The sequence below is a fragment of the Periplaneta americana genome, chromosome 8, assembly GCF_040183065.1.
Source record: "Periplaneta americana isolate PAMFEO1 chromosome 8, P.americana_PAMFEO1_priV1, whole genome shotgun sequence".
Taxonomy (NCBI): Eukaryota; Metazoa; Arthropoda; class Insecta; order Blattodea; family Blattidae; genus Periplaneta; species Periplaneta americana.
In genome coordinates this window covers 28,984,758-29,009,925 of record NC_091124.1, presented here as the reverse complement: position 1 = coordinate 29,009,925, position 25,168 = coordinate 28,984,758, and the positions used below count along the sequence as shown (strand labels likewise).

At 35.1% G+C, this 25,168-nt stretch overlaps 1 protein-coding gene and 1 non-coding gene across 2 annotated transcripts in view; one reads left to right on the top strand and one right to left on the bottom strand.

Annotated features, from left to right (window-relative positions):
* The window catches only part of Droj2 (DnaJ heat shock protein family (Hsp40) member A4-like), a 32,050-nt gene extending 7,632 nt beyond the window's left edge, over positions 1-24,418 (top strand). The window contains exons 2-8 of the mRNA XM_069832674.1: positions 1,735-1,895; positions 7,077-7,386; positions 10,170-10,354; positions 12,818-12,972; positions 16,404-16,522; positions 17,699-17,864; positions 23,094-24,418. Of these exons, the coding sequence (XP_069688775.1) occupies positions 1,764-1,895; positions 7,077-7,386; positions 10,170-10,354; positions 12,818-12,972; positions 16,404-16,522; positions 17,699-17,864; positions 23,094-23,244 (1,218 nt within the window). The 5' untranslated portion in view covers positions 1,735-1,763 and the 3' untranslated portion in view covers positions 23,245-24,418. The remainder of the gene's footprint in view (positions 1-1,734; positions 1,896-7,076; positions 7,387-10,169; positions 10,355-12,817; positions 12,973-16,403; positions 16,523-17,698; positions 17,865-23,093) is intronic.
* TRNAY-GUA (transfer RNA tyrosine (anticodon GUA)) lies at positions 20,835-20,906 on the bottom strand. Its single transcript has one exon. It is a non-coding gene; the product is annotated as a tRNA-Tyr (tRNA).
* Positions 24,419-25,168: the final 750 nt, after the last annotated feature.

Sequence of the window (25,168 nt, the reverse complement as noted above, 5' to 3'; positions counted from 1 at the left end):
CCATGCAACATGCAGCAAACCATCTCCCGCATGCTCGACAATCCAGTTCATTCTCTCTCTGTAGGAGGAGTTATGTTGATGTTAGATTGCGTATTAGGTATTCTTCTGATCGTATTGAATGTTCTGTATCTATAGCCTAAATAAATTTTTATACTTTTTTCATATCTTTCATAATATTACATCTTGTACTATTGGGCAAACGATGGGTTTTGGTTAAAAAAAATATATATTGGGAATAGGCCTATTGTCCATTGTTCAACAAACGCCAGTCATTCAGCTACACCATTCACAGCATTTTGCTGACAATGTCTTGGAATATTTCAAATTTCTTGCTGTAGGGTTGTGGCGATTGCATATTGTTGCCTTCCGAATTAGGAAAAATTTTGGGTGTTCATTATAATTTATCCTAGGGCCCAGTGGTTGCCAAACACCACGAAATTGTGACGTAATAGAAATGCAACCCGCACACCACTATCGCAGGGAGAAGGGTGGAGTGGGTATCTCCTCAGGTAATGCAGTGAATAACAGTGCAGAGACGGACTGTGACCAAAAAACGAAAGCAATATAATATTCTTCTACTTATTAACTATACATACACTTTTTTCCATGTTAATTTTTTATCCTCCTATTAATTATTTTTGTATTATTAATAAAATAAAATAAATTTATTTTCTTATTTACCATAGAAAGAGCGTATACTTTACATCAGCAGATATTTGAAATTAGAAAAAGTACCAGGCTGGTCACGAAGTTGTAAATTATACTACATACTTAAAAAAAACGTTGAAGTATTTTACTCCTATTAAGACATAGAGCCGATATTTTTTATTGTTTATTTATTAATGAAATATTCAAATTACACTCATATACAGAAAAAAACGTGGAAGTATTTTACTCTGATTAAGATATAGAAGCCAATACTTTTTATTGTTTATTTATTAATGAAATATTCAAATTACACTACATACGTCGAAAAAAAAGTCGATATGTTTTACCCTGATTAAGACATAGAAGCCATTACTTTTTATTGTTTGTTTATTATTCAAGTTACAGGTAAGTGCGTGGTAGTCTTCATAACAAGAAGAATAATGACAACGTACATTGTTCTTTTATACTTCATTTAAAATTTTACAACAAATTAAGTGTGTCATATTTTTGCCATCTGCACAAAATAAATACTTTTCCTTCCATGCTCCTTAAAATTAAGTTTTTACTTACTGTTTTTGAAAAGACATCGAAACATATTATCCTACACACTTGTAACATTACATGCGTACGTCCGCTGCTGATAAATGTCTTTACTTATATCGAAGTGATGGCTGTAAACAGAGGGTGGGGATATGTCATAGTTACGCTTGAGTGGAGACAGGGGCATGTGTCACGACACAGCTTTTGGCAATCACTGTCCTAGGCTATGTGTAGCCCAACAGGAACTTGCGCAATTGACTTGATTATATGCAACCCAAACAATGTTTGGTCAAGATATGTTAATAGACTATACCGTGTGTAGTAGTTGTTGAAAATCTAAATGAAAGCAGAGTATAAATTGTATAAAGTGCTCGGATATTATCTTAATATTGTTCTTTGATAATGGGGATTTTTAAATGTGATTTCATATTTTCTTTTATTTGTATTGAATAATGGTTTTCATGGTCATAAAAATCTGCAGCCAGTTATAAATGTCTTTAAGAAATTCTGTGCAGTAAGGGTGCAAGACAATTGGTTATTTTCCAGCTCTCGGATAACTACAGAGTACACAGAAAATGGTGAAGGAAACGACATATTACGATGTTTTGGGAGTTAAGCCCAGCTGTACCACCGAAGAATTAAAGAAAGCATACAGAAAGTTGGCATTAAAGTACCATCCCGACAAGAATCCAAATGAGGGAGAAAAGGTAATATTTCATATTATTTTTTAAAAGTAGCCTCAAGTTTAGATGTCCTATTTTATGATGAATAAAAATCTTAAATTTCGGTATAAAAATTAAGCTTCTTTTAACAATACTTCGTTTTCTATTAGGACTTATCTATACTACAAATTAAAATGCATAATTCTGATTGTTCCAATATAAATTGCAATTGTTCAGTTATTAATGAAGTTAAATATTTAGGTATAAATCGATAATAATTTAAAATGGAATAATTATATTCATTATATTTGTAATAAATTACGTAAAACATTGCTACTTTGTTATTCTAAGATATATTTTGTCAACTGTTTACGTGTAATTTATTTAGCATTATTTCAATCTATAATTATGTATGGTATTATAGGTTGGGGTGGAACTTATAAATCCAACTTTTATCCGTTAATTTTACTACAGAAAAAAGTATTAAAAATTTGTTTAAAAGAGCAGAAAGATTATCCAACTGAATTGTTGTTTAAACATTTCAAAGTTTTCAACATTAAAGAAATGTATTATTTTATTTTATTAAAATAGTTTCATAGAAATTTTAATAACTTTGAAAGGTATATACATAAATATAGAACTAAAAATATGAATTCTCTGCGTTTGTCTGAACCAAAATGTAAAACCAATGCAGCTTTTTATCATAGCATGAGTCAAGGTCCCAGATTATTAAACAAATTTTATTCCAATAATATTTCAACCACGAATCCTCTCCAAATTAATAAAAAATAAAAAAATTTGTATTGGATTTATAGTTTGGGTTTAAATACGATATATTAAACACTATTTAATCTGTATTCACTCTCAATTTTAATTTTATTTTTGTCTGTAATGGAATCCCCTCCTGAGCACGAGTCTTGCTCATTCAGGAGTGGGCTGGTTTATCTTACATTGTATTTATTACTTTGTATTCATTTCAAACTTACTAGCAATAATAAATAAATAAATAAACTTAACCTGTTATATAGAGAAATTCGTGTAATAGTCTTCCACACTATGCATGAATAGTATAAACTAATAGGCACCACAAAATATTCAGGCTGTTTCTACTGTTTAGACTATTTAAAAATAGTCACTCAAAATACGGTTTGAATATTAGACTAAAAATTCTGTAGTGAAATAGGGTTAAATTATTCAATTCAAAATTTTGTACATAAATATCAATGAATAGATTATATTTTAATCACTTTTAATTTTTTAAGAAAATTCCACTACCTAATTAAAACAAATTTAAATATTCAGAAACAGTTGAGATAAGTCAAGTAATTTTAGATCACAGCCATCTCTGATATCCTTTAGGCACTAGAAATTAAGATTTCGTAAAAAAAAATGAAGATTTCTTTTGAAAAACACTAATAATTCGAATAAATGTTCATGCTAGAAACGAAAATCTCGCGAGTTGAAACTTGATATTTTGACTTGGAACAGCTTGTAACATAAAAATGTTTGCTTTATGATCTCGGAAACCATATTTCGCAAATCCGTGGTTTGCGAAAACTAGCAATTTTCCAAATTTCGGATTATTTTCCATGCATATTAATTGGGTGAAAATACTACTGAGACAATGTAGTTTTATAACCAGAAAAACGGTCACTGCATTGAAAGTCCATAGCGAAGGTTTTTCTCCTTTTCATTGTACAATAGAACAATATATAACAAATGAGCTATCACCTGTGCCCTCTCCATTTAGTGAAACTTTTTTATTCCTACAATAGAACAGAAATAAATGATAAAAAAAATGAAATTATTTCAAAACCATACAAGATTGTAAATTTTTCCAGTTCCCTGAAATTCTCTCTGTTTTGAAATCAATTTCATCTTACTCTGTCGTTTTTTATGAATAGATGTTCGAAGCTATTTTTATTGAGGCATTGAAATTATGTAAGTAAAATCTATAAAATATATTTAAAATGCCTTTTTACTGTAATTATAAATCTTGTACCTCAGTAGGCATTCGCATAACAGGTTTTTGTCCACTGCAATTTCTTCCATTCTTCTTGTGTTTATGTTACAGGTTTCTCTGTTTGCGATTCTTTGATAAATATTAATCTGAAGAACTGTATGTAACAATAGTTATTATTAGATAAGTGGAAAGTCAGCCTTTTGCGCTTATCACTTGAAAAGTGTAAAGTTACGACTTTGAAACTTCATCAGTTTGATACAAAAAAATTTGTACTTACTTACTTACTGGCTTTTAAGGAACCCGGAGGTTCATTGCCACCCTCACATAAGCCCGCCATTGGTCCCTATCCTGAGCAAAATTAATCCATTTTCTATCATCATATCCCACCTCCCTCAAATCCATCTATGTCTCAGCCTCCCTAAAGGTCTTTTTCCCTCCAGCCTCCCAACTAACACACTATATGCATTTCTGGATTCGCCCATACGTGCTATATGCCCTGCCCATCTCAAACATCTGGATTTAATGTTCCTAATTATGCCAGGTGAAGAATACAATGCGTGCAGCTCTGTGTTTAACTTTCTCCATTCTCCTGTAACTTCATCCATCTTAGCCCCAAATATTTTCCTAAGAATCTTATTCTCAAGGACCCGTAGTCTCTGTTCCTCTCTCAAAGTGAGAGTCCAAGTTTCACAACCATACAGAACAACCGGTAATATAACTGTTTTATAAACCTTTGCTGTGGTCGTGCCAGAGAATCAGCCCCATTCCGAGGCTTATTTGAAGGATTCGTAACAAGCTGTTTTTTACGGTGAAGGGTTGTTAGCCCTTCGCCCAACCCCCAAGCTGGAGGACCACCCCTCATCGGCTGTCCGTGACCGCTTATTCAATATATTCACAGCTACCCTCCATATCTGAAGGCCGTCTCCTCGATCAGCAACCTGAGGACGCGCCATGCTGTGGTGATAAAAAAAATTTGTATCTTCTAAAATTTAAAGAATCACACTTAACCCTGCAGTAGTTGCATCATATCCTCAAATGTTAATAGTTGCTGTGGACTGTTGAAGTTGGCAAGCCTGTCATTTTCAGGACCAAGACCAGCTAAGTGACTTCAGGGGGGAAGGATGAGAAATAACATTGTTACTGAATTGCTTATAACTAGAGACAGGATTTTCATACACTATCAAATCATAAAATATGCATGCATCCATGCACTATTCAAATGGCCAAATATGCACAATAAAGAAAAAAAAAACACTGAAAATATGCACTATCAAAATTGAAACTTACATTTTATTTTCGAATGACACAATGTACTACTAAGATATTCTTTTTCCTTGATCCACTGTGCCACAAGATCTCTTCTCGATCATTTAATCGGGGGCATTACAACACTTCACAGATCACTACAGAACACAAATACAGTAGCTAATTCACAAAACACCTGTACATGTAGCCTACTACAGACCTCCTACCTATCTACCTGTCCAAATTAAAGGCATGTTTGGGGAAGCATGTAGTGCTATTGTCGTCAAACTACAAACTATAGGAGGGAGCAGAAGAGGCATCCTTCTAATAATAATTTTAGCCTCAAGGTAAGACTTGTATAGAACAGGAATGTGGAATTCCAGTGTGATAACATAATGAGAGGATTAGCTGGTAAAGTTCAAAGTCCTCAGGTAGAAACCCTGCAAACTGTTGGCATTTCACTTATATTTTTCAGTATATATACTCAAATATTGTAAGCTCAGAAATACCAAACTCTATGAGGCAACATTTATAAAATGCAGTATCATGTGATTTAATGTAAAATATGCAATGAAACTATAAAAATGGACGTAATATGCAACATAAACCTCAAAATATGCATTATTAAACTTAAAATCTAAAAAAACATGCATTTGCATGAAAATCCTGTCTGTACTTATAACTTTCATATTTTTGGATGTAGGACCTTGAAATTTGAAATATTAGTTTAAAACAGGGTTTTCTATACATTCTTCCCCCCCCCCCCCCAGAATTTTATGAATAATAGTTTTTATTTTTCAAATTTTTTTCATTTAAAAAAAATAAAATTGATGTACCTTTTTCTAAAAATTTGCTAAACCAATAAACCTAAAACTTTGCACATGTTACTAATACCTAAAGTAACATTTCCCTGCAACCAAATATTTTATTTAGGCTTTATATTATTTAAAAATATATATATTAGGTATTTTTTCTGTACTGTATAAAACTCACCAATATTAACGAATAAAAAATTTTGTTGCAGGGAATTATAGATAATACAGTTTTAAGCTTATGTGCAAAATTTCATGTTTTTACTCTTAATGGTTGCAAAGAAAAAGGTACATAAGCAATGAAAAATGTAAATTAAGGAAAACGTTTTAAGTTAATAGTACTATTTATCTACTATCTCACCTCATACAGTGCACTCAATATTCTCCATATCCATTAGGAAATATTAAGCCACAGCCTTCCTAACACTGGTCAGATAGTTTGTCTTTTTAAATGCCAAGAAAATTTCTATAACACAAACTCCAAAATGGCTGCTGAAAGGGAGAGTGGCACATTTTTTCTTTCTTCCTTTTTTTTTTCTCCCCCCCCCCTCCCCCCGCTGTTATTTATACTCACTTTAACAACTTTGGTAATACGGTGAGTTAATCTTTGGTTAAAATCCGAAGGCCTGTGTACTATTGTTGGTACTGGTTCTATTGTTGTGAACTAGATGGCGACTGTATATGTATTACTGATTTGTTATATGATTTCGGTGATGAATGAGGCTGGTGATATTCAGGGATGTTGTGGCTTGAATTTCCTGGCATTTGCCTTACGGTTGAGGAAAAACCTCAACCAGGAAATTCAACCTGACCGGGAATCGAACCTAGGCCCTCTGCGTAAGAGACCAGCATGCTGACCCCTACACCACAGAGGTGGTCAAGAGAGTGGCACATTGTGCCGTGCTATGGTATTTAAATTTTAAAGACCACTTAGGTCCTTCAAACAAGCAAAATATTTCAGTATTTAATACAGAAAAATATGTACTATTTATTAAAGTAATAAAAACAATTCCATATTTGTCACGATTTTGCGTTTGTTTACCCTTATATTGAGTCTTTCAGTCATTCCCATAGTCTTTCAGTCATTCCCTTATTGTATCTTAGAATTGTCTTTTAGTGACATTCTTATTGTATGGACTTCTAGACACTAAATTAAGATGAATGTACATGGCATAAATTGCTAAGTTTTCGTTTTCTCTTATTTAGTTCAAGCAGATTTCCCAGGCATATGAAGTTCTGGCAAATCCAGAAAAAAGGCGTATCTATGATCAAGGAGGAGAACAGGCTATCAAGGAGGGTGGAATGGGAGGAAATGGATTCTCATCGCCCATGGACATCTTTGATATGTTCTTCGGTCAAGCATTTGGTGGAGGTGGACGTGGAGGTCCAAGAGGTAGACGGGAAAGACGTGGGAAGGACGTGATTCATCAACTGAGTGTATCATTGGAAGAATTGTACAAGGGTGCTGTGAGGAAGTTGGCACTTCAGAAAAATGTTATCTGTGATAAATGTGAAGGTAATTTTATTACCAGTGTAATGTATTCAATGAAATATCATAATATGTAATGCAGTTTTACCTTCCTCATGTGCTCCTGTTTCCCATCTTAAATGTTCCTGTCCCACGTCTTTCTCCTGTGCTCCTGTTCCCAGTCTTCCTCATGTGCTCCTGTTTCACAAAACTTGATATGCATATGGTATGATCAGAGAAAACTCTTTAAGTACAACAAAGAATTACTTCAGGTTTGTGTTTCTTAAAAGTTGTAAATCAGAAATAGAATTTCATAAACATTACAGATCCTGCTGGAGTGATAATAGTAGCTCGGTAATCGAGAGGTTTTTAAAAACCTCATTCTTTTCGCCTTTATATATAGCCTGACATCGATTTCTCGAATCACAACAGGATCAAAAAACATTTAGACTTGTAGAAATTTCGAGTTACTGAAATTTCATTGGAAAATTACAAAATAACGTACTACAGTAAAACCCCGATAAGATGCTGTTCAAGGGACTGGGTGTAAATCGTGTATTAACCGGGACCGCATATTAGGTGGGTATACTAATTTTGACTTGTATACAGTATCTATTAGCATTTTTCTTTATTGAAATACATGATTCATGAAAGGTAATACAGTATTACTCCATTATGTAATTACTGTACTTACGTCAAAGACATTTACATTATGTACTGTACTTCTTTCGGAAAAAAAAAAAGCCATTTATAGTTGTTTGCCATATGCGTGTTCTCAAAGTCCTCTTGTTTACCACACTTCAGTTTCCTGCGATTATATCCTCCCGACGATGTCGCAGCTGTAGTGATTGAGTCGCGATTTTTTATTATCGTTCTTAATATCGATGATGGGATTCCTAATGCATCAGAGAGTTGTTTCTGAGTAAGAGTACTGTTCTCATCGTACTTCCTTAAGATTTTCAATTTTTCCGACACAGAAAGCACTTTTTGTTTAACACTCATTGTCATTGTAATCACATTGACAGACACTTCAATACACTAAAGGACAACAAACTGCCCAGCAAAAATTTCCAGAATTTTATTACAGCCGAGCCGAATACCAATACTTTTCAGGTTAATGGCACCAGTGAGTTCAGTGACCAAGATGTTTCATTGCTGTTACAGTACATTGCTGAAAATTACATTGAAAATATTCCACAAAAACAGTGTATTATGCGGGACTTGAGCACAACAAACGGGGTATTTTATAATGGCGTTATATATGAAATGTGCGGGGCCCAGACAAAAAGTGTATTACATGGGATAGCATAATAAGCAGGCGCGGCTTATCAAGGTTTTACTGTATATGTCCTTAAAAGATTACCTGTACCTGCAGGATTATGTTTTACAAGAGATGTACTGCACTACTGCAAATTGTCTGTCATTTTCTTCTTTTTCTTGTTTTTCATCTAGTTTTCTTTCATGCAATTTTCCAACATATTAACAGCACTGGAAAGATTTCGTTCACATATGACTGTCACTGGATGTAAGATCGAATTGTTGCTAGAACACCTAACGCCTGGTTTGCAGATAACATTCGACCTGCCAAATCTCAACTAACTCATCATCTTTGATTCCCTTGGATCCACTGTTGCACTACCATTCATCAAGAAGGGGGTGGTTAGCTTCTCTTCATCTTCTTTGCTGTCATCGGGCCCTGAATCACCATACGAAAATCCTGCTTTTCGAAAGCAATTTGAAATTGTTTTGACATTGGGCCATGACTTGTGCAGCAACATTATAGAATGAAGAAGATTAATGGCAATCCACAATCAATTTTCCCGACAGTCTTCTGAACGACTCTTTTCGATAGTGTCGTAAGTTTTTTTTTATTATACCTTGGTCCATTGGTTGTAATTTTGAGGTTGTGTTCGAGGGTAGGAAAATCACTCGTACCTTTGGGTGGGCTAGGCAATATCTTCGAAGGTAATATATATTCATCTCAGGCACTATAGAATTCTAGATACAGAGTATTTTGTATCTCTTGGGTTCAAAATGTTGCTTCTAGATAACATAAATTCGAAATTTCGACTTATCGATGATTATTAACATGTAAATTACATATAATATGATCGGAACCTAGAAAATTCTTCGAGAAATGATTCGAGTTACAGATGTTCGAGAAATCTAGGTCAGACTATACTCTCAATAGGCTCCCCCCCCAATGTCTTGCAGAGGACAATTATCGTACTTAATATTATTCTCTTCCTTAAATCTGTTACAAGGTTATCCTACATATCATTTTGTTGCAAATAGGATGTTACAGAAATTCAATGTTAATGTTATACTATAGTCCCGTCGCTCTAATTTTCGGCAGCCAATCTCGTTGCAGTTTGGCTACATTTAAATGTGTGCGTCTTGTGATTCGCTTATGTAGACATTATTCATTTCTTAAGGCTCGATAAATACTTAATATAATCTTTCGTTGGCATTTGCAGAAAGCACACGAAGACATTATTTGCCGCTCAATTTGCTGAATTACAGTGCGTTTGATTTATTATCATAGGAGCTACGACATGATAATGTTTAATGGTGTGGCAAATAGATTCCTCGTATGGTAGCTCTGCAACGAAAGAACAAAAATGGCGAACGATACTACCTACCTAGACTTTATAGAGCCTTTACTTCCTAAGACGTAAGCAAAGAGGAGGAGTCATGCCGGAAATAATAGTGTCGTGACTATAACTAATGTGAACATATTAATGAACATTGATTGGCAGCAATGTTAATTAACTTTACTGTGGACTGACCATAAGTCATTGACTCTCATAATTAATTCATTGCCTGTTCAGGACGAGGTGGAAAGAAAGGTGCTGTGGAATCATGTCCCACTTGCCGGGGTACAGGAATGCAGGTGCAAATACAACAGCTGGGACCAGGAATGATCCAGCAAATACAATCCATGTGTGGAGAATGCCGTGGACAGGGAGAGAGAATCAATCCTAAAGATCGCTGCAAGACATGCCAGGGCAGAAAGGTAATGTATTGAAGAAGTTTTGTTCTGTGCTATGGTGGGTTTTGAGTTCAAACATGTATTACTGTGAAAATGATTGCCCTGTAGGTGTTATTGTTAACCTGTTTTTGGCATTGTTTTCAGCAGTGTAAATTTATACATTTAAAATATATGTGCAAATTTCCAAATCACCTACGGTCTAGTTTCATTTACCATTAATTTGTTCTAAAAACTTTGACATTCGGTTATTATTTCCTAAGGACGCCTACACCTAAAAATCTGTACAATTGAAAGAGTCTTATAATTAAATACTACCGATGTAGTGCACAAACGTAATTTTGTATGTTTATATTAAATCAATAATGAGTGATAGTATAGAGCAAAACAGTAGACCTACTAGAAATTATTATTATTAATTATTATTCACCTGGTGCTTTCATCTCTTTTGCAATTTCCTCTCACATTTTAGAAACCACATTATTGTCGTGATATAGTTTCAAAGTGGGATTGTATAGAATTTATCTTTCCTCTACTAAAACAACTAATTTATCCTCATCGAGCTCCATTATGAATAATGTGCATTACACAACAATAGTATCTGTAGATAATGGAAGCTTGCAATCATGGACATAGCATATTGACACATGCGCAGTCATCAGTCTGCTTGTGACCAAGTTCAAGCTGTCATCCAATGTCTTCTCGTGTCTGCTTGCGACCGTCCCGTTACGTCTGATTCTGTGTGCACCCGGCCCAACTTCTTACTATTTGAATAGTGTTACAATTTAAAATACTAACATGTAATTAAAAATGACTTCAGTATATGTAAAATTGTAGTAGAATGTAATCTAGATGTGTAGTAATCGGTAGCCACATCTCAAATTAACATGGATGCGTAGTACTAGACTAGATTAGAACATTCTTGTAACATACAAGATCTGACGATTTGTTGTTAATATATCTGGAATAGTACGAAAAAAACTTTTGTATATTGTTTAGCAGATGGAACAATTACATGCCATAAGAAAGGAAAATTAAGATTTCAGGTACTTATCTCAAGTTTTTAGGATTTTGTAATTATTAATATTTAAAAAATTTGGAGAGAGGAGTTCTGTTGTCTAGAGTTGGTGTATAATTGTATGAAAAAAAAATACAGAAATTTGTTAGATAAATTTTGTCTACCTGTTGTTCCCCATCATCCCCAATCTTCACGTATATGTAACCTTATATCTATGATATGTGACCTGTTGCACGAAAAGGGACCTAAAGTCGTGAAAGGAAATTTTACAGGAGAACAAAATAAGTAATTTGTGGTATAAAAACTACATTTCTATGTTTTGACATCTTGCGCTACCTGTAGGCTTTTTTTTTACATACTAAACTAGGACGTAGTTTTACACAGTGCTTCTTAAATACCTAAATCTTTCTTATAGTGGCTAAGGAAAAAAAAAAAACTTTAATTTGCATTTTTCTCGAAAAGTACGTAATATAATATCAAAATTCAATAAGTAGGCTAACATATTAAAAACTATAGCATCTAGAACCATGAATTTTTTTTAAATGCTCAATATTTCATCCTCTTTTTGAAACCACAAAAAAAAAAAATAAATAAAATAAAAAAATAAAAATCCTACTTGTTGTTATCTAATGCCGGGCTTTGGCAACGAAGCCATTAGCGTTCTTGCTCTCCAATATTTCTCTGTGGTGGATCCATCAGGTAGAACTTCACAGGTTTGTAGATGATCTTCAGTCATTTCTTCTTCTTTGTTGCATAGAGGGCAATTTGGATTGGTGTAAATTCCTATTTTATTCAAGTGTTTGGTCAAATAATCGTGTTCTGTAAGCAGTCTGAATTTTGCTACTGCAGATTTACGTGGGATTTCTGGAATAATTTCTGTTTTTTTAATTAAAATGCTCCATTTTTTTATCTTTGGCTTTGGTACATAGTGCTTGGTTTTGCTTGATTTTATATTTATTCCCGGTTAGAGCACAGGAATTTTTCCTTAAAGGGGATTATTCCTGTGTTCGTCCATGGTTTGGAATTTAGGTTAAGTTTAGATTTAAGACCTCTCCTGGCACCACATAATCATAATCATCCTATCACATCATCGGGGTAATGTAACTCCGCCTTCCAGGCTCCCCAACCTCAGAAGTGGGTTACAACTAAGCCACAGCCAGGAGAGAAGACCAGAAATGTCGAAAAGACAACCTGGTGGCATTGGATAAAAAAAAAATATATATATATATATATATTTTTAATTAGTCTTTTGATGGATGTAAAAGGTAGGCTTGTATTTGTATTCTGATTTAAATTGGATCCTTTTTTGGCAAGAAAGTCAGCAGTTTCATTTCCAGAAATTAAAAATCCGACTTTAGGTCCCATTTCCTGCGACTAGTCACATATTATAAACAGATTCATTAATTAGTACAATCATCACTACTTAGTCGAATTTTACAGTATTTCAAGAATGAATTGTAATTTACTTGCAGACTATCCGGGATCGTAAGATATTAGAAGTGCATGTTGATAAAGGTATGGTGGATGGACAGAAAATCACTTTTGGAGGGGAAGGTGATCAAGAGCCAGGTCTCGAACCAGGAGACATCATCATTGTTCTGGACGAGAAAGAACATGAAGTTTATAAGTGAGTATTTGTACTTATTACTGTCCTTGGTGCAGTGATAAGGATGGGAAGAATAATTAATGTAAAATGTGTATTTTGGAAGTACAGTAAAACCTCGCTTATTATGCTATCCCATGTAATACGCTTTTTTTGTCCAGTCATTGCACATTTCATATATAACGCCTTTATAAAATACCCCGTTTGTTGCACTCAAGTCCTGCATAATACCACTGCCATCGTGATCTAATACAGGCCGTAAGGCAGACCACGTGACTTGCTTAACAGCTGATCGCGAAGGGCGGTCTTTCAACCATATGAATTAGTTGCAGTGCATGAAGAATAACGTATATTTCTCTGAAATTTAGTGTAATTGCGTCAGTAAAATTTTAAACAGTGATTATAAGACACTTGAGACACAATTTATTTGCAATTTAAGGTATAATATTATTTTTGGTGTGAAAACTACGTTGTTGCAGGCAAAGTTCGTGTGTGTAATACCTGCCTTTATTTCGATTAAATATGGCGCCCTTATGTGGTTAAGTGAAATTTTGGTCTAATAAACAGTAGGCTAAATATGTGTAATAATATATACGTGAAAGTGAAACATTGACTGGCATGTAAAGTAAGTTGTGATTAGGCCTAAGTGCAGCGTTACTGATGTTACTCTTGTCTAATCCATTATTGTTAGTTTACCGTATTTGTCTTATTAAATTTAAATTACTGCGCCCTTTTTATTTGTGAATAACCTACATTATACGAGTAAATAATACGACGTTTGATAATATACACAATTTGAACTAAAAACGAGATACATATAGTATATTACGAAAAATTATACCCTATAGTTTTCATTACTGTTACAGTATCTAGAATTGTAATTAGTTGAAATAAAGCACTCATGCTTCATTACGAAATTCTTGCACATTCATTTATGAACGTTTTCAACAATTTTCAGTTGCATCGCACGCATATTTTAATGTGTTGAAGTTATGGGTTATGTTTATTCTATCAGTACTTGCCTTATTTCCATATTCGCAATTATGCATTATAATTAAGCATAACGCTACGTATAACTTATAAATGCAATTTGTCTACACTTCAATTGTATTTATTCGTTTCAGACGGTACTCCAGTCTGAAATCTGATTAGTTTAATATGTTACTAGGGCTAAACTAGCGCTGAGGTAGTTCCCTTCGTATTCATACATCTTGCATATACAAATTAGTTCGGTTCGTTCAGGATTTTAATTTGCCTTGCTTATAGGATCAAATGCATCTCCACAAAAAATAAATTCAACTGTTTTCAGTTCAGAAATTACCGGAACTATACCTCAGCGCTACTAAGTAATATAACGTATGTACATTTCATAGGAGGGACTGTGGTGAATTTTCTACCTATAAGTAAGGACGGTAACCGTGTTCTGAAGTTTATCCTAAAAATATATTCTTCTGTATTAAATCTCAAAACAGTTTTCGTTCTCAACTTAAGCCTAAAATGTTGACGCAGATAGGTTATGTTAACATGGTAAATTCTCTTCACATAAAAATAACACAGTTTTATGTATTATTCCTGCCACATTATGTAACACATAAATGGAACTTATGCACATATTACATTGAATAAAAATTTAATTGTATTATTTATTTGTTCCCTACAATACTGGGTTGTAATGAATTGTATTTATCTAACCTACCAGATTAACACACAAATGTGCATACACTAATTTCGTAGGAGGGCTTGTGGTAAATTTTGTACCTACAAGTAAGGAAGGTAGATGTGCTAAATTAAAATCACAATATAAATAATTCTTCTTTATTAAATCTCAAAATAGCTTCCATTCCAAACTTAAAATGTTGATGCAACCAGGTTATGTTAACATGTAAAACTCCGTTCACATTAAAATAACACAGTTTTGTAATTATTTCTGCAACATATTATGCAATAAGAAGTGTGAAGGGGTCTTATACACACATTACACTAAATAAAATTGAGCGCCGACACGCTATAAAGTAATATATTTCACTCAGCTCCGTATACTCAAATAGAAAAGCCCGACTCATCGAGTGACGTCACACAACCTGCATTACGGCCTGGTCTAGGTCACGATGGCAGTGATAATACGCTATTGTTGTGGAATATTTTCGATGTAATTTTCAGCAATGAAACATCTTGGTCATTGAACTCACTGGTGCCATTAACCTGAAAAGTATTGGTATTCGACCCTTTACCTGCACATTTAAACCTTTATACTTCATACCTTAGTATACCCCATCCTCTTGTTACGCTCTCTTACTCGACTCCTTACCTGCGCGCTTAAAGCCTACATACAGTTACAATACCTCACCCTCTTGCTAACCCTCTCAAACAGCATTCCTCACTCGGCCGTAATAAAATTCTGGAAATTTTTGTTGGGCAGTTTGTTGTCCTTTAGTGTATTGAAGTGTCTGTGAATGTCGGAAAAATTGAAAATCTTACGAAAGTACGATGAGAACAGCACTCTTTATCAGAAACAACTCCCTGATGCATTAGGAATCCCATCATCGACATTAAGAACGATAATAAAAAATCGCGACTCAATCACTACAGCTGCAACGTCGGGAGGATGTAATCGCAGAAACTGAAGTGTGGTAAACATGAGGACTTGGAGAACATGCACACGGCAAACAACTATAAATGGCTTTTTCTTTTTTTTCTTTTTTCTTTTCGAAAGAATTAAGTACGGTACATATTGTAAATGTCTTTGACGTACAGTACGGTAATTACATAATGGAGTAATATTGTATTACCTTTCATGAATCATGTATTTCAATAAATAAAATGCTAATAGATACTGTATATAAGTCAAAATTAGTATACCCTCCTAATACACAGTCCCCAGTTAATACGCGTTTTACACCCGGTCCCTTGAACAGCGTCTTATCGGGGTTTTACTGTAACATTTCATTCTAGAAATTAGTAAAATTACAGAAGGGGGAGAGTTAGAGTACCCTTAAGCACTTCAGTCCCAATGGATCTATTGTGATCACCACTATATGAAAAGGACGGAGTAACTTTCATCAGTTTGTGAAGATTGCTAACAATCTGATGACAGGGAGGTTCTTTTTGTAGCCAACAAAGTCTTCACATTTCGTGTTTATTTCAGGGAATTCGATCATGTGCATATGTTACATTTATTTTACTAGAAACTGAAGCTTGAAATAGATCTTTTCTCGTTCTGCTGCAAAGAAAAGATTTCAAAATTCTGCAATATTCTTCATGCCAAACCCTACCTTATGCAATTTGTGTGATTTCATAAGGAGTACTCTAATATCGAAATAATGCCTGGACATTGTTTAAATCAGTCTATTTCGATAACTGGCCATTACATTTTTTGTCATCTGTGGTCTCACCTAATAAGATATATTTAATAGTTAAACCTGCTACTAATAGTTAGCATTGTTTTCTCATTTCAGACGTTCCGGCAATGATCTCATAATGCGGCTAAATATTGAATTAGTGGAGGCACTCTGTGGTTTCCAACGAGTTATAAGGACCTTAGATGATAGAGATCTAGTTATTACAGCGATTCCAGGTAAGAATCTTTTTATCCAGACTTTCATCAATTTATTCATTGTCAGGTTTGAGTTCCATGTATACCAACCTTGTAACAAACATTGTTATCTTAGTTATGCAGTTTCTTCACTCCATATGAGGGTATTGCTTGAAAAATTTCATTTTACTGATAAATCGCTATTAAATAGCATTTTTCTCGTTATGTCTCAATTTGATAGGAAATTCGCATTTTTTGGCACTTCCAATTCTGCGAAATTTTCAGGTTCCTATATATTAGTGAACTGTAGTTCTTTATTATAGCATAGATTGGTGCTCGTCCAGAAAAGGAGTGTTTGCTTCCCTTACGGTCAGAATCTTTTAATAAATAATTTGCTTCTGTGGAACTTGAAATAAGCAATGTTCTTGAAGTGTATTTGTTATAAATGTCTTGAAGTAACAGCTGTGAAACGCACGAGAACCCACACACATTAAAAATGTTAAAATATTTCTGAGTATAGATTGACAAATCGAACTGAAACCCTGAGTTACTACGTGAGCGCTGGCTGTCTTGGGGAGAAGCAAGTGAGAAAGCACGGGGGGAAGGGGAGAGAGCACTGTGCACTATACTTGCAGGTCCACTCACAGTTTGTCAAACCTGCTAACAAAAGCATTAAAAGGTTGACTAGTTGCCTGCAATGCTAGCATAATGGAACCTTCCTAGCCGACAGTCGAGGCAAAAATGAAGAATCCGTTATTGTGGTAATACTGGAGAGTGGTTCTTCTATTGGTCGCGATGCCCACACACACCCTCTCAGATATTTACGTGGTGATAGGTGACTGAATGACAAGGAGCAAGGGGGGAGAGAAGAAAGAAAGAGAGAGATTCCAGAAGTTGGCGTGTTTTACGGGGTTTCACTTGAAGTTGTCAAACTTTAGCAGCCTAAAATGACTCTTGCATCATACTTCCATAGGAAAACTGTTTATAGCAAGATGTAAGAAGAAGTCATGTGACTTCTGCTTCTTTGGAACAGCAAAATAAGTACCTTACCCTTGTGTGGGATGTGTTTCTTGTATACGTATCTTTATATCTCTGTAAAGAGACCGCGAGTTGGTTCTTGTGTACAGACGCATACGCATTTTTTCATATCACTTAGTTTACATATCATTGTTAGATGTCGGTTATGTATAAGTACTGTAATATTTGGTTTTCTTGCAGGTGAAGTGACCAAACATGGTGACGTGAAGTGTGTGATGAATGAAGGTATGCCCCAGTACAAGAACCCATTCGAGAAAGGGCGACTTATTATTCAGTTCCTTGTTAACTTCCCATCGACTTTACCTCCAGAATTGATTCCTCAGCTAGAGAACTGCTTACCACCTAGGTATGTACAAATTTTTTTCTTTCTCTCAAGATGATTTTTTTCTATAGATTTCTTCCTCCTGTATTACAGCTCGACCAAGTTAAGTCTGCGAGCCGAGAGGGGAAGTTGGAGGCAGTTCTTTAGTGAAAGGAGACGGTAACGAGATGAGACCAGTACAGTCTCATATGACAGCAAAGTTAAGTTAGAGCGGTAACAATTTAAGACGCTTTGAAATAGACTGTATTTCTACTTCTGCTTGACAGTGAGGTTTGGCATTCTGATTGGCAAGTGTGGGCGTAGGAGAGAAAGTTGCATGAGGGGGGAGGCAGCATTTATCTGAAGACAAGGACAACAGATGCATGCGCTCTGTAGTGTATTTTAAACGATGTGCACATGTTGAAATCTGAGCGTCAAGTGACCTATGTGGCAACTGTGTTTTGCCTCTACATTCCATCCCAATATCCCACTCGCAGACTTGACTTGGACGAGCTGTAAATACATACTTCTGTATCCCTTGATACATACCTAGAGGGAAAAGATCTTTGGGTCAGCCTTTGAAAAGATGGAAGGAAACTGTAACAGGCCATTAGGCCTACTGCTTGAATGAATGCTGATGATTATATCCCAGTGGAGGTAAATAAAAGCATGTAATAGCTAATGTATTCCTGCACAAGGTGCTGCCAGCACACAGGTAATTATACAGTATGGACACTTCGCGTCGGTACCTTTTATGTAGCAGGACTGATTTCAGTGACCTTCAAACCAGTTCGAGCGTGAGATTCTGCTTTCCCCATGAGTTGGTAATGACATCACACCAGCTAGCAGTCGACACAGCAAAAATATGACATACAGTTAATACATATAGGTACATTATGTACTCAAAATAAATTGGACTGATGAAATAATAAATCCGTCATTATCTGTAATGTCTAGACTTCAAAATTTCTTTATAATGAGAGTTGAAACGTTGACCCCCATCAACAATTAAAATATGTAATGATTTGATAGCACTGAAAATGGAAAAAGAAAACTTTTATGAGGAGTAAAACTATATACCTATATTATATTGTATACAAAATATTGAACGAATTTGATACATAATTTTATCATGTATTGTATTATTTTATAATATAATTTATTATATACAAAATATAAACAATTATTACAACTAGTTTGTCACTGAGAAATACGGAAAAGCTGTTAACTTGAATTTATTTGAAGCAAAGTGTTACTGGATTATGCAATAAGGTAGGCGATGTTTGGATCCTGTGTCTCAACTCTATACTCAATTATTATCTTAGCGTGTGCTCGATTACACTAACCTCTAGTGCTTGAAAGTGGAACTAAACACTGGCGCACAGAGAAACAAAACAAGGAGAATTCGTACAGTGTCCTTTCTTTATAATCCCTATTTGCTGGTGCTCATTTCTATTTGGCCTGATGTAGTTAATTTTCCTGTTCCTTAGAACTCTTATCAAGTCTTAAAAACTTTTGAAACGGAAAACACCAGTAAATTCATTTATTATTCCTGTTACGCAGTACAACCCCGATTTTAGGCAACCTCAATTTAAGGTTTTTCTGCATTTAATTGAAATTTTACTGTTCCAATATTATGTATATTAATATCACTCAATAAAAGAATATTGTATTCCAATGGATACCATCCCAATGTGGAATCCTGGGAAACGAGAATGCTAATGCTTTAGCAAAGAAGGGCAGCACTGCTACTTACAAACCTGTTACTAAATCTACGTATTACTCTGTAAAAAGATTTATTAAATCTACATACTTAGACTTCAACAAACAAAATTTGATAACACAATCCCAAGGGAAAAAATGGAACTCTCTGCATCAAAATCCACAGTTAATTCCCGATTTACCACGAAAATCGTCTAGCTGCATTTAGATTGGCAACAGGCCATGATTGTTTGGCCAAACACCTGCGTATAATTGGAATATATCAGTCCCCTAACTGCCCATTGTGCAACTCAAACCAAGAAATGGATTCGGAACACCTCAAAATCTGTGCTTCAGTGGCTGGTCATGATAATATCTTTGAAAAATATTGGAGTGCAAGAGGTCAAATGACTTTATTGTCAAACGCCTGGCATTAGAAAACAACAACAACATATCATGTATAGTTAATGTATTTTTATATTCAATTGAACATTATTTTCTTTGCTGTGAAACCTGCAATTTTATGTTAAAAATTGTTAAAAAATTTGTTTTTTCTTAAATCTCGACTAATGCAAAAATAAATGCATTTAGATTCAATATATAAAATACATTTTTTTTTTTTTTTTAATCAGTAACTCGGTAATATTGCTGTCTCACCGCCACATGATTCCCCCCTCCTTCAACATGTCTACATGAAGCTGCATTACTATTCATTTAATTCCCGCCCTTTGCAAGAACCAATCACAAGCAGAATAACACAGCAGAACAGAACACAATCTGCTAATTCCCGCCCTTTGCGAGAACCAATCACATTCAATGATGGATGTTGCAGCCATCCACGACAATCGCTTCCTGTTTTTTTGTTGTCCCCGCTGAAGTGTGTGGTATCAGTGCTTTTACCTGGGTACAGTGAAGAGATTGAATTTTTCACCATTATACATATCACTAGAAAACAAGGGCTGTGAAAAGGAACACGTTTTCTCTCGTGGAAAAAATTAATTCAATTTGCAAAATGGACAAAAATCCAAATGCTAAGATATCCAAGATGGCGAGAAGAAGACTTCATTTGCACACAGCTTCCTCTTATTTTTTTTTATTTGGTGCAGTATTGTCATAATTTACTTATTGTACCTTTTTTACAAAAGTATTCAAACATTTTTGAACAAAAGTAACAAATCCCTATTTAGCGTCAACCCCCATTTAACTTTTATTATTCTATATATTGTTTTAATGTACCGAAGTACATATGATATTTCCATGCAGATATTCTGCGTCATCATACGATGAAAGAGTAATGGAACGGAGAAAAATTCTCTCCGGCGCCGGGATTTGAACCCGGGTTTTCAGCTCTACATGCTGATGCTTTATCCACTAAGCCACACCGGATACAACTCCGACGCCGGTTAGAATCTTCTCAGATTAAGCTCCAACTCTTGGGTTCCCTCTAGTGGCCGCCCTCTGCACTACGTCATGGGAATTAGCAGATTGTGTTCTGTTCTGCTGTGTTATTCTGCTTGTGATTGGTTCTTGCAAAGGGCGGGAATTAAATGAATAGTAATGCAGCTTCATGTAGACATGTTGAAGGAGGGGGGAATCATGTGGCGGTGAGACAGCAATATTACCGAGTTACTGATTAAAAAAAAAAAAAAAATGTATTTTATATATTGAATCTAAATGCATTTATTTTTGCATTAGTCGAGATTTAAGAAAAAAAACAAATTTTTTAACAATTTTTAACATAAAATTGCAGGTTTCACAGCAAAGAAAATAATGTTCAATTGAATATAAAAATACATTAACTATACATGATATGTTGTTGTTGTTTTCTAATGCCAGGTGTTTGACAATAAAGTCATTTGACCTCTTGCACTCCAATATTTTTCAAGGATATTATCATGGCCAGCCACTGAAGCGCAGATTTTGAGGTGTTCCGAATCCATTTCTTGATTTGAGTTGCACAATGGGCAATTAGGGGACTGATATATTCCAATTCTATGCAGGTGTTTAGCCAAACAATCATGGCCTGTTGCCAATCTAAATGCAGCTACAGACGATTTGCGTGGTAAATCGGGAATTAACTGTGGATTTTGATGCAGATAGTTCCATTTTTTCCCTTGGGATTGTGTTATCAAATTTTGTTTGTTGAAGTCTAAGTATGTACATAGATTTAATAAATCTTTTCACAGCGTAATACGTAGATTTAGTAACAGGTCTGTAAGTAGCAGTGCTGCCCTTCTTTGCTAAAGCACAGAAATATCATATGAGGCGTTCAGAAGTCAACATGATTAACTCCTTTTCCAAAGATTTAGAGATATTCAAGGTTAAAATTAAATATACCTAATTGGTTCTGTGTTGTAGTCAAGAAGAATATTACATTCTGTGGGATTTTTACTGAACTATGGAGTTAATCACATTGACCACTAAAAATATGGTCAATTTAATACATTGCCAACTTAGAAACTCTGAAATAACCAAAAGTGGAGTTAATCATGTTGACTTCTGAACGCCTCATATGTACTTCTGTACAAGAAGTACTAAGTTAATATTTTTAGACTAAATGAAAAATTGTGCTTGTCTATGCGGATGATGTGAATATGTTAGGAGAAAATCCACAAACAATTAGGGAAAACACGGGAATTTTACTGGAAGCAAGTAAAGAGATAGGTTTGGAAGTAAATCCCGAAAAGACAAAGTATATGATTATGTCTCGTGACCAGAATATTGTACAAAATGAAAATATAAAAATTGTAAATTTATCTTTTGAAAAGGTGGAGAAGTTCAAATATCTGGGAGCAACAGTAACAAATATAAACGATACTCGGGAGGAAATTAAACACAGAATAAATATGGGAAATGCCTGTTATTATTCGGTTGAGAAACTTTTATCATCCAGTCAGCTGTCGAAAAATCTGAAAGTTAGAATTTATAAAACAGTTGTATTACCGGTTGTTCTGTATGGTTGTGAAACTTGGACTCTCACTTTGAGAGAGGAACAGAGATTAAGGGTGTTTGAGAATAAGGTGCTTAGGAAAATATTTGGGGCTAAGAGGGATGAAGTTACAGGAGAATGGAGAAAGTTACACAACACAGAACTGCATGCATTGTATTCTTCACGTGTCATAATTAGGAACATTAAATCAAGACGTTTGAGATGGGCAGGGCATGTAGCACATATGGGCGAATCCAGAAATGCATATAGAGTGTTAGTTGGGAGACCGGAGGGAAAAAGACCTTTAGGGAAGCCGAGACGTAGATGGGAAGATAATATTAAAATGGATTTGAGGGAGGTGGGATATGATGATAGAGAATGGATTAACTTTGCTCAGGATAGGGACCAATGGCGGGCTTATGTGAGGGTGGCAATGAACCTGCAGGTTCCTTAAAAGCCAGTAAGTAAGTAAATGAAAAATTGACATTGCAATACATCCCCCCCCCCCACCCCAAAACTTGGTCTTTATTTGGTCACTTATCGACTTGAGCTATTCAATTATAGTACTCGAATTCGATATAGTGGCATTTCACTGTAATTCATAATTGTTAAACGAAGAATAACATGTCACATTGACTTTCCAGGCCTGAGACGATGATTCCTGACAGTGCAGAGGAGTGCCTATTAGTGGATCTGGACCCAGAACAAGAAGCCAGGCGGCGAGAGTACAAGAACGCATACGACGAGGACGAAGCAGGTCACGGACCCAGTCGGGTACAATGTGCCACACATTAGGTGTTCCATGTTTCTTTCCTAAAGCGAGTGTGAGATGTGGATGGAGAGAGAACGCGAAGAGGAAGAGGACAATAAAATGGCTTGATCCATAAATGAAGACACACTTGGAGAGTAACGAGAGAGCAATCATAGACTTGCTGGTAGTGCTTTTTTTATTAAGTCGATTTTATGTTCTAATACAGTATTACTGCTAATTTAGTAATAATGCATATTGGAGTGTGTCTCCAGTTGTGGATGGGTTTGATCTGAAATTTACTTTGCTATCAAAATTTGTCCTGAAGTATGCAATGCCTGTTTGAGAAGACTTAATTAGTGTAACATTCATGTTCTCGTAACTGGGAGTTAACGTATATATTTCACAAAAAATTAATTATGTTGTGGAAACAAGACGTGAATTTGTGTAGTATTATTCCACTGTCTTTTCCTGTTCTGTTAGTAAGGAGCAATTGTGAGAGTGTGGTTGCAGAATTTTACATCTTATAGTTGCAGTGCGACTTGGAGGGGTTTTATCATGTTAAATGCTCAGGGTATAATGGTGATATCGCCATAAACCAAAAGTGGAAATACACTCACAGTTACAATTTTGAATTGCTCTTGTTTTGAGAAGGGGGTTCAAAACTATGCAAAAAAATAAAAAAGGAAGAAAATGTTGTCATATGTAAGAGTACAGTGAAAGCCATGTTGATGTTGCAGTATAGAAAGTGTATCTCCATTTGTGGTAGGTTAAGTTAAAGGTATAAAGACATTCGCTTTGTTTAATCTATTTATTCCAAGTATATTCCTAAGGAGCCAGTTAATGTCTGTGTAAGCTCTTAGATGACTTCTCCAAATAATTCCATGTTGAGACCTGCAACTTTAGTTGTGTATATCGGTATTCCTAATGAAATAGTATCTTTCAGTTATTTAAAACCGCAGCAGAACTGTATAACCAGTGTAGAATGTAGTCGTTATTTATGTTGAATGTGATGTAAAATTATAACACGTTGCAGGTTCAGCACACTCCACTCATGATTTATACACTGAGCAGCATAAATTATAGTCTTATATTATGATTTCGAGTTTCAGGCTGTTAATAGACAATGCATTTTGTATGTTATGTTGTAAGGCATAAATCTCAAATTGTATGCATTTTAATGCTTAAAATATCAAATAAATTTAAAAGTGAGTTATTGCAGTTTTGTGTGTCAGGAGAACAGCTCTTAGACATTTCTGTGATTCTACCAGTAAAGCCCGGTTCAGACGGTGCGTGTTTCTGTGATGGATTCCAAGGTGGCTGCGCTGATGGGTAGCCTGTGTAGTCACTTCCCGGAAGTAATGCGCTCTGGTGGGTACTTGGATGGCTAGCTTGCTGGATTTCGAGGGTAGGTTCCTTGCTGTTTTTCGTGATGGTTTGCAGGCTGGAACCAAAGATGATCATATAATATCACCACTGAAACCATGTCGCCATGTTCGTTGTTTTCCAACTAAACCTGTTTTTCTCTATATTGTTTGGTTTCTAAGAAACAACAGTTAAATATCGCACTTTAGCTGTTTTGCACTTATGGCGTAATTACTTTATTAAGACATTTACTACTGTTAATGTAGGACTTCAGTTGTTTTCCACTCACGGTTTAGTTTCTTTTTGACCATGAGTGTTGGCAACAAATGAAACAGCAGATGATTTTCCAATTTGAATTGTGAGAAGAGCCAGCTCCGTGTGAACAACTTCAGTCACCGTAGGCAACAAGGGAGCCAGCAAGTGACCACGCAGGGCAGCCATCAGCGCAGCTGCCTTGGAATCCATCACAGAAACTAGCACCGTCTGAACCAGGCTTAAGCACAATCCAGCACCACATGTGACTAGTAGAAAGTGACATGATTTAGCTGCATGCCTCAGATAGACTAAAATACTTAGGGGATCCTACTTCTGATGTTAAATTTTTTA